General features: G+C 43.8%; 1 protein-coding gene across 4 annotated transcripts in view; it reads left to right on the top strand.

Moving 5' to 3' along the window:
- DIP2C (disco interacting protein 2 homolog C) overlaps positions 1-14,848 on the top strand; it is a 159,198-nt gene that overhangs the window by 118,569 nt on the left and 25,781 nt on the right. For all 4 annotated transcript variants that reach the window (XM_053467787.1, XM_053467786.1, XM_053467785.1 and 1 more), the window contains 7 exons: positions 568-682; positions 5,801-5,940; positions 8,379-8,515; positions 9,926-10,134; positions 12,457-12,571; positions 12,687-12,888; positions 13,060-13,169. In XM_053467787.1, coding sequence (XP_053323762.1) covers positions 568-682; positions 5,801-5,940; positions 8,379-8,515; positions 9,926-10,134; positions 12,457-12,571; positions 12,687-12,888; positions 13,060-13,169 — 1,028 coding nt within the window. The remainder of the gene's footprint in view (positions 1-567; positions 683-5,800; positions 5,941-8,378; positions 8,516-9,925; positions 10,135-12,456; positions 12,572-12,686; positions 12,889-13,059; positions 13,170-14,848) is intronic.

Genomic DNA, 14,848 nt, shown 5'->3' with positions numbered 1-14,848 from the left:
TGACACGTTACCTATTTTGGGGTTACAATTCAATATCGCTTCTGTTTTATTATAAAGCTGATCGTCCGAAAAACTGATATCGTTTATTTGAAACTCTGTAATTATTTTACCGTTTAGATTTCCTAAGGTTTTCTTATATATCTACGGAAATATTTAATTAAAATGATTAAAAATGTATTAAAAAGGGTATTTCATTATTAAAATAGTTTAAGACAAAGGTATTGGGTGATTTCTAATGTAATTACACAAACATGTCTAGATCGCATAGAAAAGCATTATAAATGATGGAATGAAAGGTATGGATTTGTGCCGACCGGCATCTGTCTCGAGTCCCGCCAGATCTGAAGACGACGTCGGTGCCTGAGCGGGTCCGGCTAGACAGAGACTAATGGGCTTTTGGTTTGGCGTTCATGTTTCTTAGCGTGTAATGCCGCAAGACGTGTCTCGAGATGAACTTTTCACTGCGTCGCCGGCGTTCTTTATGGAGTCTTAAATCATCTTGTCCGAACGCTGAGCCGTGGTGTGAGCGCTTATCATCTCGTCCTCTTCTTCTGCTTTTTCCTCCAGGGTCCATTTCTTCTTGCGATGCTTTCCTCAATGTCTTCCAAAGTAAAGGTCTGCGTCAGGAGGTTATCTGTCCTTGTGCCAGCTCACCGGAGGCTCTTACCGTGGCCATAAGGAGGTACTGTCAGCCGTTTACTTGAAATGATGTGTATTGAAGATCTCGGCCATTTTTCTTCTCTTGGTGGGTGTTGAATCTCGTACGTTTATCCGGTTGGTTCCGTGGTTAGCAGCCTCTTCATTCTACCGATCTGTTCATCCAGTCCAATGTTCTAAAATGAAAAGTCCGTCCATTTTTCCTCCGTCGGTCAGCGTGGCCCTTAACTGTAAACGCAGGTAAAGCGGCCCCAAAGACCATCGCAGGCCAAGTGGCAGCTCCTCCGACTATAAAAACATAATACAATTCCATCCATGTCTTTATGAAAAGTTTATGGGGCGCAGGGCCTAATATGGATTCATATTGGATACGTTTTCTAAGAGATATGGGGGCTTTTTAGAAAAGTATTTTGTTTCTGTTGCTTTTACTGTTTGGTTTGGAAGTTCTCATTTTTAATATTTTAAAGTATTCTTATGATGTATTTTTTTCTGTTATGTGGTCAGGTGCGCGATTCGCCTTAAACTAAGTATCAATGAATAGCTTAACTTGTCTGAAATACTGTGTATATATATATATATAAATATCAATACATACACTACCGTGAAAAGAACATTTCTGGCTGTGACATAATTGCAAAAGGGTTTCTAACATCAATTATCCTTTTAAACTTAAACTTGGATCAGCGAACACAACGTGCCATTGGAACACAGGAGTGATGGGAGTAATAAAGGGCCATTGGAACACAGGAGTGATGGGAGTGGTAAAGGGCCATTGGAACACAGGAGTGATGGGAGTGGTAAAGGGCCATTGGAACACAGGAGTGATGGGAGTGATAAAGGGCCATTGGAACACAGGAGTGATGGGAGTGGTAAAGGGCTATTGGAACACAGGAGTGATGGGAGTGATAAAGGGCCACTGGAACCCAGGAGTGATGGGAGTGATAAAGGGCCACTGGAACCCAGGAGTGATGGGAGTGATAAAGGGCCATTGGAACACAGGAGTGATGGGAGTGATAAAGGGCTCATTGGAACACAGGAGTGATGGGAGTGGTAAAGGGCCATTGGAACACAGGAGTGATGGGAGTGATAAAGGGCCATTGGAACACAGGAGTGATGGGAGTGATAAAGGGCCATTGGAACACAGGAGTGATGGGAGTGGTAAAGGGCGATTGGAACACAGGAGTGATGGGAGTGATAAAGGGCCACTGGAACCCAGGAGTGATGGGAGTGATAAAGGGCCATTGGAACACAGGAGTGATGGGAGTGGTAAAGGGCGATTGGAACACAGGAGTGATGGGAGTGATAAAGGGCCATTGGAACACAGGAGTGATGGGAGTGATAAAGGGCTCATTGGAACACAGGAGTGATGGGAGTGGTAAAGGGCCATTGGAACACAGGAGTGATGGGAGTGATAAAGGGCCATTGGAACACAGGAGGGAATGGGAAGCTTTATCCCGTTTTGTTTTAGTTGTGGTACCTCAATCTTAAATAATTGTTGTTTTTCCTCAGCGTCGGAGTACTAATAAATCCGAGTGATACGTGTGGCGCGCGGCGTGTCTTTCCAGCGTTTGTAATTGTCACCCGCGGGCTCCTGCCGGGTAAAAGGTGTCACTTTGTCTATTAACGGGTGTTCTGCTGACATTGTGCGATATGCTGTGGTCGTTGGGGCCTTTACCGTTATATTTCCAGCTGATTTCTCGCACGTCTTGGTGTGACAACAATAGGGTTTTTTTCACGGAAAGACCTCGTATTTCTCCAACGTTCTTCCGCCGATCCCATTTTGCAACAATATTTCCGTAAACAAATTCTTTTTGTTGTGCGGGAATTAGTTGCTAATTGACATTTACATCGGAGCAGTTTGCAGCGTATCTCAATCGTTATATTGTGTGTCTGCTTCATCCGAAGTCGTCTTGGCTTTCGGTGGCTATGATGAATTCTCGGGGGTGGGGGGGCTGGTAATGGAATTTCTTGCCCTCTGGTGTTAGGGACTTGTCCCCTAATCTCATGCTACCCACATATTTATTTACAGAAAAAAATGAATGCAGAAGAATATGGAAGGTAGCATTATAATATCCCCCCCTGCACACAGATGTCGGGGGTCTCTCTGCATTGCAGAGACCGCGGGGGCTTTTGCTCCACAGTGAGGGCAGTGAAGTTCTGGAATTCACTGTCCAGGGCCACAGGTCACCGCAGGTCTGGGATAGAGAGCGATGGGTGCTCTTTTTGGCAAAAGAGATGTATGATTTAAAAAAGTTTAAATTCTCAAGGTTATTCTAGTTGTTTTAAATTGAAAATAAGTGATTTTTTTTATCATTTTTTGACAAAATTTAATGATTTTTTTTAAAAACCTTGGCTGTTTTTTTATTAATTTGTGGCCATATAGTACCTGTTCCTTATGTAGACCTGCCTCTAAACATTATTAACCCCACGTTTCCTCTTGGTCTTAGCCTTCACTAAGGTTTGATTCAGTCTTTACATCATCGCAGCGTACGGTGATTCACACTTACATCGCGCCTCCATGACTCAGACTTGCATCATATTCTCTTCTCATTATTATGGTTTTTGGATACTAAAAGTAATGCTGCTCCCCATTCCCTGTTATTATTAACCCCTTTCCATCTGGCCTTTATACTGTTAGTATAGTTGACACCGTATACAGGGTTATTTTTGTAAAAGGCCCTTAGATCCGTCCATTTGCCTTCCCGGGACCCTGTAACACGATGTAAGTATGAAGACAATCTGTGATATGCTTTTGTTTCTTGAGGATACAGAGCTTATGGTGTATTCTTAGAGAGAAGGCGCTCGCAATAAAGCAGGGCACATAATTACCTTCTGATTGCAAGTTAAACAGGTCCGGTCATTGAGCAGATGTGCCGGACCTCAGGGACTCGGCCACCACAGCTGGATCCGTATCATGATCCAGTCGCCTAGCACAGTAAAAATCCCAGACGATGCGCATGTATGATTCCCTAAATGAACCGAGAGTTCAGTGATCACCTGCAGAAATCACAGGTAGGATCCGCCGATCTGTAGAGCATGCGCAGGGTCCTGACCGCTTCCCTGTGATATTGGTTGGGCATTAATGAAAGGCAGCAACGCGGAGTAACGCCGGGCCCTGAATGCTTTCGGTCTCCAAGTTCACTTAACATCGTCCGCTCAGGGCAAACTCTTGCATTAACGTCTAATTGAGATTTATTGCCGCGGGTTTTGATAGGGAAATAGGGATCTGCTAGAGACCGTATTGCTTTCCAAATGAGCCCGCGTCACGTGACCTGTTAGAAGAACGCTAATAATTAGCCGCGAATAGACTCTTCTTGGCACGCTGGATAAAAATTACACCGAAAATCCTCAGGAGACCTGCAGAGAGGCTGAATTCTTTCTCCAGCGACATTAGCTTGGGCTATTTAAGTAACTCGATGTACTTTGCATGTAATTGTCATTCATAACCCAGACGGAATCGCATTATCTTCCTATTTGTGTCTCATGGTGAAGCCGGATGGAGTAATGTCTCAGCTCATCCTTGAAAATTACTGTGACATTTCAGTCTGGCTTGGCTGACTGCTTCAGCGATTCAGTGGGTTATATGACAAGCACTTTGTTCCTATGGATATTCGCCATAATCCCGCCGTACGGGAGCCGGCCTTCTGCTCTGTAGGATATAAGAAAATGCTTTTCTCGATCTGTGCAGAAAATGAAGAGCATTGATACCCCCCCGATCATCCAAAGCGTTCACGGAGAGCGTAGATATACCCCCAATCATCCAAAGCGTTCATGGAGAGCATAGATATACCCCCGATCATCCAAAGCGTTCACGGAGAGCGTAGATATACCCCCGATCATCCAAAGCGTTCACCAAGGGCATAGATATACCCCCGATCATCCAAAGCGTTCACCAAGAGCATAGATATACCCCCAATCATCCAAAGCGTTCACGGAGAGCGTAGATATACCCCCAATCATCCAAACAGTTCACCAAGAGCATAGATATACCCCCGATCATCCAAGCCGTTCACCAAGGGCATAGATATACCCCCGATCATCCAAAGCGTTCACCAAGGGCATAGATATACCCCCAATCATCCAAAGAGTTCACAGAGAGCAGATATACCCCCAATCATCCAAAGCTTTCATGGGGAGCATAGATATACCCCCGATCATCCAAAGCGTTCACCAAGGGCGTAGATATACCCCCAATCATCCAAAGTGTTCGTGGAGAGCATAGATATACCCCCAATCATCCGAAGTGTTCACAGAGAGCATAGATATACCCCCAATCATCCAAAGCGTTCACCAAGGGCATAGATATACCCCCAATCATCCCAAGCGTTCACCAAGGGCATAGATATACCCCCAATCATCCAAAGCGTTCACGGAGAGCATAGATATACCCCCAATCATCCAAAGCGTTCACCAAGAGCGTAGATATACCCCCGATCATCCAAAGCGTTCACAGAGAGCATAGATATACCCCCAATCATCCAAAGCATTCACCAAGGGCATAGATATACCCCCGATCATCCAAAGCGTTCACCAAGGGCATAGATATACCCCCAATCATCCAAAGAGTTCACAGAGAGCATAGATATACCCCCAATCATCCAAAGCGTTCACGGAGAGCATAGATATACCCCCGATCATCCAAAGCGTTCACCAAGGGCGTAGATATACCCCCAATCATCCAAAGTGTTCGTGGAGAGCATAGATATACCCCCAATCATCCAAAGCGTTCACGGAGAGCATAGATATACCCCCAATCATCCAAAGTGTTCACAGAGAGCATAGATATACCCCCAATCATCCAAAGTGTTCACAGAGAGCATAGATATACCCCCGATCATCCAAACCGTTCACGGAGAGCATTGGCACCCCCGTAGATATAGTTGGCTTGGCGGAGTTACAGTAACTTGGTGATTGGAAGTTAAGCTTTAAGGCCATGGGGTGAGTGTATTGGTTTAAAACAGGCAGAATCTTTGTCCCATGGCTGTATGTTTATGTCAAGGAATATACCGGCTACATTTATGCCTTAGCGTATATAAAAACCATGCAGGAACCAGGGAGGATAGGCATGGGGGCCAAAATACTTCTGTAGGTGTTTTAAGGTGCATTGCCTATTACATGAGTAATTATTGCTTCTTTTTCGCAGGCCGACGGATGACAGCAACCAGCCCCCGGGGAGAGGAGTGTTATCAATGCAAGGCCTCACCTACGGCGTCATTCGAGTGGACTCGGAAGAGAAGCTCTCTGTACTTACTGTGCAAGATGTCGGAACAGTCATGCCTGGCGGTGAGGACTTTTATACCGCCGTTTCGTGGTCCTACGCATACAGCTATCGAATATATTGAGAGTTGGGTTATATTGAGCTGTGGTCATATCTGTGAATGAAGCTAAATGTGATCGTAGCCATACCTGGAGGAAGAGTCCCAGGTGTCGCGCATGCAGCTGGCTTCTGGATTCAACCCAGGTGGCCCTGGTTGTGCCGTCAGCCTGCTTGCCTGCTTGGCAACAATAGAGGGAACTCTCTGGGTTGGCCCCTGGGATCTACAAACTCCTTGCCCTCTTTATAGTTCTATATTTAAAGTGATGTAAGAAGCGCCATCGTATTCGGCGCCATCGTTTTCTGATATAACCGGGGCAATTAATGGCCACCAGGACTCCTGGTCTTCCAGCCTGGAAGGTTTCTAGAAATGGGCACATTCTCTTCTGGAACTTTTATATTAATAGTAATAAAGTCCAACGTCTCTCCCCTACTCTCCATGTATTAGAACACGACTCTTGATTCAGCTGTCCCTTTAAATGCTGAGACCAGCTATATATTATTATTATTGGCTTCACCATGTCGAGATTATCTTCAATTTCTATATATTTTTAGCTTTTCAGACACCTATGGACTAAATATGAACGTATTTTCCTCTTTCTCACCAAAATCCCTTTTATTATTAAAATAATAGTCGGCGTCAACACAGACGCTAAGCGGCAAAGTCATGTTTTTTGTTGCGGCATTAACTGTTTTAGAGAAAATTGAATTAAAAGCCGTTGGCGTTAAACATCTTTGGCCAAAACCGGTTTGCGAGACGGCAGCCTTAATAGCGAAATCCCCCCCCCTCCTCCCGAGTGTTCGAATGTTCTGTCGGAGAGAGATTTTGCCATAATCCCCAAATTTATCCCGTAGCCGCTAACAAAAAAGGTAAAATGACCACAATCATCATCGATCATCCTGGTCATCTGAGGCCGCGGTCTGTGTTTGCCAAACTGCTAAAAACAACACAGAGAAACAATGAATTCCGCTAACCGCGTTCTTTTCGAAGGGCCGCCGTTAGCAGGAACGGAATATTTTAAGGATGCTTTCACAGAAGATTGCTTGCAGCTGCTGTCAGCTTTCCACCGATTTTCTGCAAGAAGGAGAAACGCCGAGATCGTCCTTCTGCTGTAAAAAATAATAGAAAAAGGGCCATTGTTCTGCTAAACCAGCTTTAACATTTTCGAGACGTTCGTATAGGAACAGTGCACCCCTATGCTTTCTGGGAAAATAAAATCTGGGGGGAAAAAAACAGGGTTTTCATTAAAAAAAAAAAATCCAAATGAAGAAAATCATCGGTCGGAATTTGTAACTTTCCTCCTCTTGTGACAATGTTATCGCGTTAAATAAACACATTATGTCTTCTCTCGGGGGGGTTCATTCCATTTTCAACTCATTAAAAACATCACAAATTTTTTTTTGATCCCAGTAGCAAGCGTTGTTTTTCCAGTTAATCCCAGTCCACATTTACAGCTAGAGCGACGCGTATAGCCCAGCGTGAACCTTCTCTTTTCAATAACATTCGTGAACGCGTACGATCTAGACCTTTAGCGATTGTTTTTTAGCTCTTTTTTTCCCAGTTCTGTCAGAATTATGTCATTCTCCCGGCTCCTTTGTTTGCTAGAAGCGTCTGGGAAAATCTAAACACATCGCATCTGTACCCGGAGTCCTTGGCGTGACCTTGTAACCATAGCCGTGTTGTGGGCTGGGCTGAAATATCTGTGAAGTGAGGAAATTCATTTTGTTTTGTTGCCAGTGGATTAGATTTTTTATTTTTTTTATATTAAAACTATATTTTTTGCGAACAAAGAGTTGAATTCAAATGGTGGCCCTCGCTGCCCTTGCACTGTGTTATACAAATGGAGTTTCAAGATGGCGGATCAGGCATGGAAACTATACCTATATACAACAATATACAATAAAAACAAACTATATACAATAATTCCTTCTTATATCACCGCAACATTGAACTTTCTATACCTCTAGCTTGTTTGTAATCATTTGAATTGCTTTATAGACCTTATAGAAGATCAAGCATTATCTTATAAGGTACCTCAAGTTCTTTTTCCTCTCCATCAGCCTTACAAAGGCTGCCTTAACCAATCAGCAGCAGTCAGCAGCTTAACAACGGGGGAGAGATAACTTAATGGGGGGGGATACTCATGCAGATACTGAAGATACTTCTCCCCATGGTGGACACAGATGGGCACCGCTTACTTATTACTAGTATATAAATCTACACGGGGTAAATCAGCTTTATTTGGAGAGCAGCTGAACTCAAGCAAAGATTGACACGGTCCCTGTATATAAAATTAGGCATGTGCTTAAAACGTTGAATCAGTTTACGCTTTTGTTGAGCCACCCAGCCAGAGGACCTGAGGTAGAGGTCTTTATTAATGAGATGCCTTCTTTGATTTCTCCTTAGCGATTATGTGTTCGGTTAAACCCGATGGAGTTCCCCAGCTGTGTCGGACGGATGAAATCGGAGAGCTTTGTGTCTGCGCTCTCGCTACGGGCACATCGTACTATGGTCTCTCCGGCATGACCAAGAATACCTTTGAGGTGGGTCTTTTGGGTTCGCCAACAGCTTTGGTTTAAACACTTTGGGATGTTCTTTGTTTTTTGGCACTCTTTTGCTTTATTTTCGATGCCGGTAGAGGACCTTACCAACCGGATGCATTGAACTGGTTTACTGGACGACCGGTGGATTTAGCCAGTAAACCGGCTTCTTCCAGGAATAGATACATCCTATTGGTGTTTTAACAAGCCGATGTAGTATTAAGACGGGTTAATGTGCCGGTATAATGGAAGGATTACTACCGTAATATTGCATGCTTAATGCATTTCAGCTCCGAAGGAAACAATAGCTGTCTTTTTGTATCCCCCATCCTTTTATTCCATAAAAGACGCGGTCATTAGAGCCGCATTACGAGGGATAGTCTCTTTCTTTCAAGCAATGAGCCCTTCGGGGTTCAAGTGCACTTCTCCATTAACCTATAGGTCAAAGTCGCTCCTCGTGGGCTGGGAACCCTCAATGGTGCAATAAATTTCAATATATCCTCCATTAATAAGCTCTCTCTAGAACATTTTTTATTTATTTTTTTACGTCGTTATGACTTTATAAGTGCCAGTTGGGTACATCACGGAAAACATTCCCCCCCATCGCAGACCACACAAGCCAAAGTCTCCAGTGCTTGTCCTACAGGACATAAAATGCTGACCTGGAACCACTGAAAGAATTAAAATTAATGAGTTATTATATAAAAATAACATTCGGAAAATTAGTCGCTAGCATAATAAAGGAAGATAAATTACGATCATGAGGGTTCTTTCACCGTCATTTACAGAAAAACCCATTTAGAATGTCCGTGAAGACAATAGAACTTTTTAGAACATGCAGTGACACATTTAATACGTGACCTTGTGGACTTAGAGCAAATCTTAGTGTTCAGGTTCTGCATTATTCGGAACGCTTTTTTCTTATTAGGCTTTTTTTTTCACGAACGAAAAAATGCAAATCTGGCAGAAAGGGATTATACGAGGATTTAATTCCATTTTAGTGACGTCATATCCCTTGCCTGCAGCATATACCGCATGTGATAAAAAGGAATCCAAGTAACCGTTTTTAGACGGTTGCCGCCGGTGATCCTTGCGATGACGCATACATCTGTTAAATCCCCTGAGTAATATAGATATAATCCATACTCATAGAAGCGCAGGAATGTTATACGCTTATTAATGGAATATTATTTTTAGCAACCGAGGGAAAGCAATATGGACTCATTGAGTTGAGCCGTAGGAGTGTTGATGCGTGTAGCTGAGAGAGATGGAATCCCAATTAATCACAAAGTGTTGCACCGGTCCTATCATTGCCATTCTTGTTGGAATGCAACCCCCATCACCATTAGGCAGCTTTCTATAGGCTGGGATCCATAACATATTCTAAACTTCTTTTTTTGTTGTTGTTGGCAGGTTTTCCCAGTGACCAGCTCGGGCGCTCCGATCAGCGAATATCCTTTTATAAGGACGGGGCTCCTAGGCTTTATAGGACCAGCTGGGCTGGTCTTTGTTGTGGGGAAAATGGATGGCCTCATGGTCGTGAGCGGACGCAGACACAATGCCGATGACATCGTAGCAACTGCGTTGGCGGTGGAACCCATGAAGTTTGTCTACAGAGGAAGGTTGGTTGCAAACTATAAAAGAAGAAATAAATATGTTGGGATAACCGTTTTCTTCTGCTACGTAACTTAAAACGTTATTCCTTTGTTTTCAATTTAGACTAAATGCAAAAATTGTACGACAACATGGACATGTTTTAATCAAAAAAACACTGATATTTTCTAAACACTTATTTATTATTATGAAGAGCCATTGAGCTTGAAGCAGATCTCTGTATATAATGAAGGGCCGACTCCGGTGAGCTTCTGCTGCAGGAAGAGCTTGGCTGACCCTCTGTAATTTATAGTTAAGTTGTTGAGATTTCATCAAAGTATCCTCGCCCGTTTAAATATGCATTATACAGGGCCAACTCCGACGGTCTTTCTGGAGAAACCTTTGATTGTTGGCCCTTTATTATGAAGGGAGAGGGTTAAAGCCACAGCTCTCCGGCAAACTCTCCCTTTAATGAACAAGCCTCGTTGTTTGCCTGTCCTCTGTGCTGCTGTCATACAATTTGACGGCATAAACGGTCACGGTGCTGAATGTTTTTAAACTGAGTAGCACTAAGCTTCCTAAATAAGAATGTCAGTGTGATTGTGTGTATAAATATGATGATTTCTATTCGATGTGTGCTCCCTACCACTGAAAAATATCTAAACCGCCATCCGTTTATTATTTCCTTCTGCTTTTTTACTGATGCTTCCGGGTATTTGCGATCTTTCAAATAGTTTACAAGGGCTAGGCATTCATTCTTCCCAACCCAGCTGTATTATGAATGAATATCCCAAAGATTCCTGACGTCTGTGTTCATTAAGTACTCCTTGCTGCTTCTAATGGCAGAAGAGCACGGCTTCATGGGATGTCTCTAGCAATTTATACTAGCGAGCTCAGAAGAAAAGGAAAAAATGCTTTTTTCGGAGAAAGGATTAAATCTTGCATTCATTCCTTCACCGTTCGGTATAAGTGATGAATTATTTACAGTATGGGATGATTACCGATTGTGCCTTTTTTAATTTCAGCCTCAAAGGAGCAGAGACACTGTCTGTCAATTACTAAATTAACCTGTAGCGTTCTACCACTTATCACAAAGTGATCTCATAAAGAGTGAAAGGGGTTTGATAATTTTCCTAGACACAGTCAGGTACTTTAACCGAAAACGCGTAGGTATTAAAGATTCCCTTGCCATCTGTTGCGAATGCTGGGAATTCCGAGAGACTGTTAGGCTGATGTCTCTTTCTTTGTTGGGAGGCTCATTTACACGCCTGGCGGAGAAAGGCGCTAATTATATGCAAGCCACGTTTATGGTATTTAGCAGTGTTCAAAATTCACGTCGCGCCATTGCAGATAAATCCACCCGGGGCGTAAATGAAATAACCGTGTGTGTATTTTACAAGAGCAGTCTTTCATCACCGAGACTCGCTTCCGCCTGCGTTATAAGGCGGTAAATAATTTAACAGTGCTTCTGCTAAGATGTTCCAGAAGACTCCCTAAATCATAGTCTACAAAATGCGTAAAAACAATAGTAATAATCGCTGCCGGTGCGACACGATGATTCAATAGTCACAGGATAGCGGGAGACTTTAAAGTTTTAGCCGGGGGACTGTTTGAAGCTCAGGGTGGGCTATGTATCTTAAGGACACGTAGACCACCGTGAAATAATCCACTCACGACGAACCACACTTTAAGACTGCTTATTACAAGAGACTTTTGTGGGATTGTTATAATGCTTATATTCAAATAGAGGTCTGACTACAAGACTAAGATCCAGATCCTCCGCAGCGCTGCAGGGGACCTGGATCCTCCTCTCTGGCAGCCGGTGGAGATCTGTGCGATGCATGCAGACAACCTCTACTGCTATCGGCACTTCTCCTGGGGCTTCTATGACGGAGCGCTGACGTCACATGACCTTCCATTGCTCATTTATAGAAGCTCCGACGGAAGTACAGACGTCCACCAGCTACTCCCACTTGACACCAGGGAGTCTAGGGATGAATCGATAAGTCAGGAGAGGCATATAGGGGGTATAAAGCATATCAGGGGGCCAGAGTGGCATATAGGGGGGTATTAGGCATATCAGGGAGGCAAAGTGGCAAATATGGGGGGTATAAAGCATATCTGGGGGCCAGAGTAGCAAGCCGTGGGGCAGATGTGCATAACTGGGGGGGGCAGAGTGGCAAATAAATTAATACATTTTGGGGGGGGTCGTCTTATAATCGAGCAAATACGGTACTTTTGTTCAGCTCGGTAAAAGTTGGTATTAAAACACCTGGGCTCTGCCGGTTACAGGAGCATGCATTGTGTCTGCGCATGTGCAGCTGGCTAACACGACTCCCACTTACTTGCAGGATAGCCGTGTTTTCGGTCAACGTCTTGCATGATGAGAGGATAGTCATCGTTGCTGAGCAGAGGCCGGATTCTACAGAGGAGGACAGCTTCCAGTGGATGAGCCGAGTCCTTCAGGTACTTGTACATGGGGAGGGCAATCACATCTTCCCTGGTTTTAATCGCTAAAACTATGGAAATCTTTGAACTGCCATGACGTCACCCCTCGTCTTGTTGCTTTTTGTCTTTTTAGGCTATTGACGGTATACACCAGGTTGGTGTTTACTGTTTAGCACTCGTACCAGCAAATACCCTCCCCAAAACCCCCTTGGGTGGCATTCACCTTTCAGAGACCAAGCAACTGTTCCTGGAAGGATCACTGCATCCATGCAACGTCCTGATGTGCCCGCACACCTGTGTAACAAACCTGCCCAAGCCACGGCAAAAACAGCCAGGTACGTCACAAACCAAGCAAAAAAAAAGGTATTTGTCAAAACTGTTCCGGTCCTCTGATGTTCTACCTCCAGGGTAAGCAGTCCTGGGGCGGAATGGACATACCAATGCAGCTTTGCTTGATGGTGATATTTTCCTACGGCCGTATCAATGTGCTGTTGTTATTCCTGTAGAAATTGGCCCTGCCTCTGTGATGGTGGGGAACTTGGTCTCGGGTAAGAGGATTGCACAAGCCAGCGGAAGGGATCTGGGGCAGATAGAAGACAACGATCAGGCTAGAAAGGTAAGTGTTGTAAGAGGAGCATCCTATGGTATTGAGGGCAGATTGTTTCAGTTTGTGACTTCGCTAGGAATAATAGTCTAGACTTTGCCACCATAGCGCGTCCGATACTTAGGAAATACATTCATAGGGTTTAAGGACAGATGTCTACCGTTTCCTTCTCAAATAAGCACCTGGGTTATTTTCTGTACATTTACCTATTATAATAGTTACTGTTGCTGCTGTTACAACATTTTTTTGTGCTTCCGCTTCCTGAATCATGGAGAGAACACCCGGAACATCATAGAGAAGTCTCTCAGAGTAGAACACCTGCTGGAGGATGAAGGTTCATCTCTATGGTTTTTTTTTTTCTTCAGCAAAAACACAAACAAAAGAAAAACAAACAAACAAAAAAGAGAAAACAAAATGTACAACAAACCTTCTGCTTTTTCCTAACCACAAAATGAACGTAGCACGCGCAACAAAGAACACTGATTATGGGGGAGAAAAGAACAAAGGAACGGCACCACCTTTCTATGAATTATAATATAAACTGGAATTTCCTAGGGACAAATTGACTCCTTTGTTACCCCGTGGAGCCGTAACACTTGTTTCTGCTGTGACAATGTAGAAAGGTTTCTGCGTATAAAACAGACCGGTGATGACATTTCAGAGATGGATTGATCAGCGCCAAGAGAACATCTGTCTCCTCTGTTCTCCTTCCATCTCCTTTTCATTCCCTCTAACGTTCTGCAGCTACGCTCCTCAAATGAGGGACATGAAAGCGACTCGTAAAACCCAAACCGCCCGACTTGCTCTGTTTATAAAAGATAGAGGCAGTCGGCAGAGATCGGCGCGTAGTTTCTGTCCTCCAGCGGTGCCGGGTCCCTGCGCATGCTTTAGGAGGACATCATGCGGTGCATCGAGGAACCCGGCAATGCCGTATCCGTGTCTTTGGCGCAGACGTCTACTAGACGGCCTCTTATCGGTAAAGAGGGAATGAGCTTAGCTTTTCTGCACAGCGTTTCCCATTGAAACAGAGAAACAAGTCGAGGAGCTTCATTTTTTAGTAAAATCTAAAAAAAACAAATCTATTTGTTAAAAAAAAACACCATTTTTTAGGACTGTTTCTTTAAGTGGGCAAAGTGACCTGTCTCGGCTCACCATAGCTTAAGGCGAAGTGAATAAACTTAATTGAAACATAAATGGGATGAAGGGAAACGGTGCGTTTGAGGATAGTCCTGTGCAGCTGTGACCATTTTAAAACATGTAGAAGGATACTTCGCATTCCCGGAGAACAGCGTCAACTTCTTATTGTGACTCATTTTACCATTTCACTTTTGTTTTTCCTCCCCATAAAGGATTTGTGGGTGGCTTGAAGTATATATACAGATGCTTGACGTTATTAAACAGCAGACCGCACTGACTTTCCGTATTTTCTCAGTAGTGGTCGGCCGTTCCTCCAACATTGATCTCGGCCTTTAGGCAACAGTTGGCCCGTCGAGACAGCTTCTTGTTGCTATGGTAACACATTGCGTAAAAACAAAGAAAAGATCTGTTGGCACCCTAGATCCCCGTTAACACGCAGGGATCGGTGTTTAGGATGTTACGGGTGCCCCCCCCCAATAGAAGAATGTAATAAAATTATTTAAATGCGTTTTGCATATTTTGTACATTTTAAATGCTCTAATTCGCTTTATCGT

Source organism: Spea bombifrons, chromosome 5, assembly GCF_027358695.1.
Source record: "Spea bombifrons isolate aSpeBom1 chromosome 5, aSpeBom1.2.pri, whole genome shotgun sequence".
Classification (NCBI taxonomy): Eukaryota; Metazoa; Chordata; class Amphibia; order Anura; family Pelobatidae; genus Spea; species Spea bombifrons.
The sequence above is the reverse complement of the archived record's forward strand: the minus strand, read 5'-3'. Positions and strand labels throughout refer to the sequence as shown.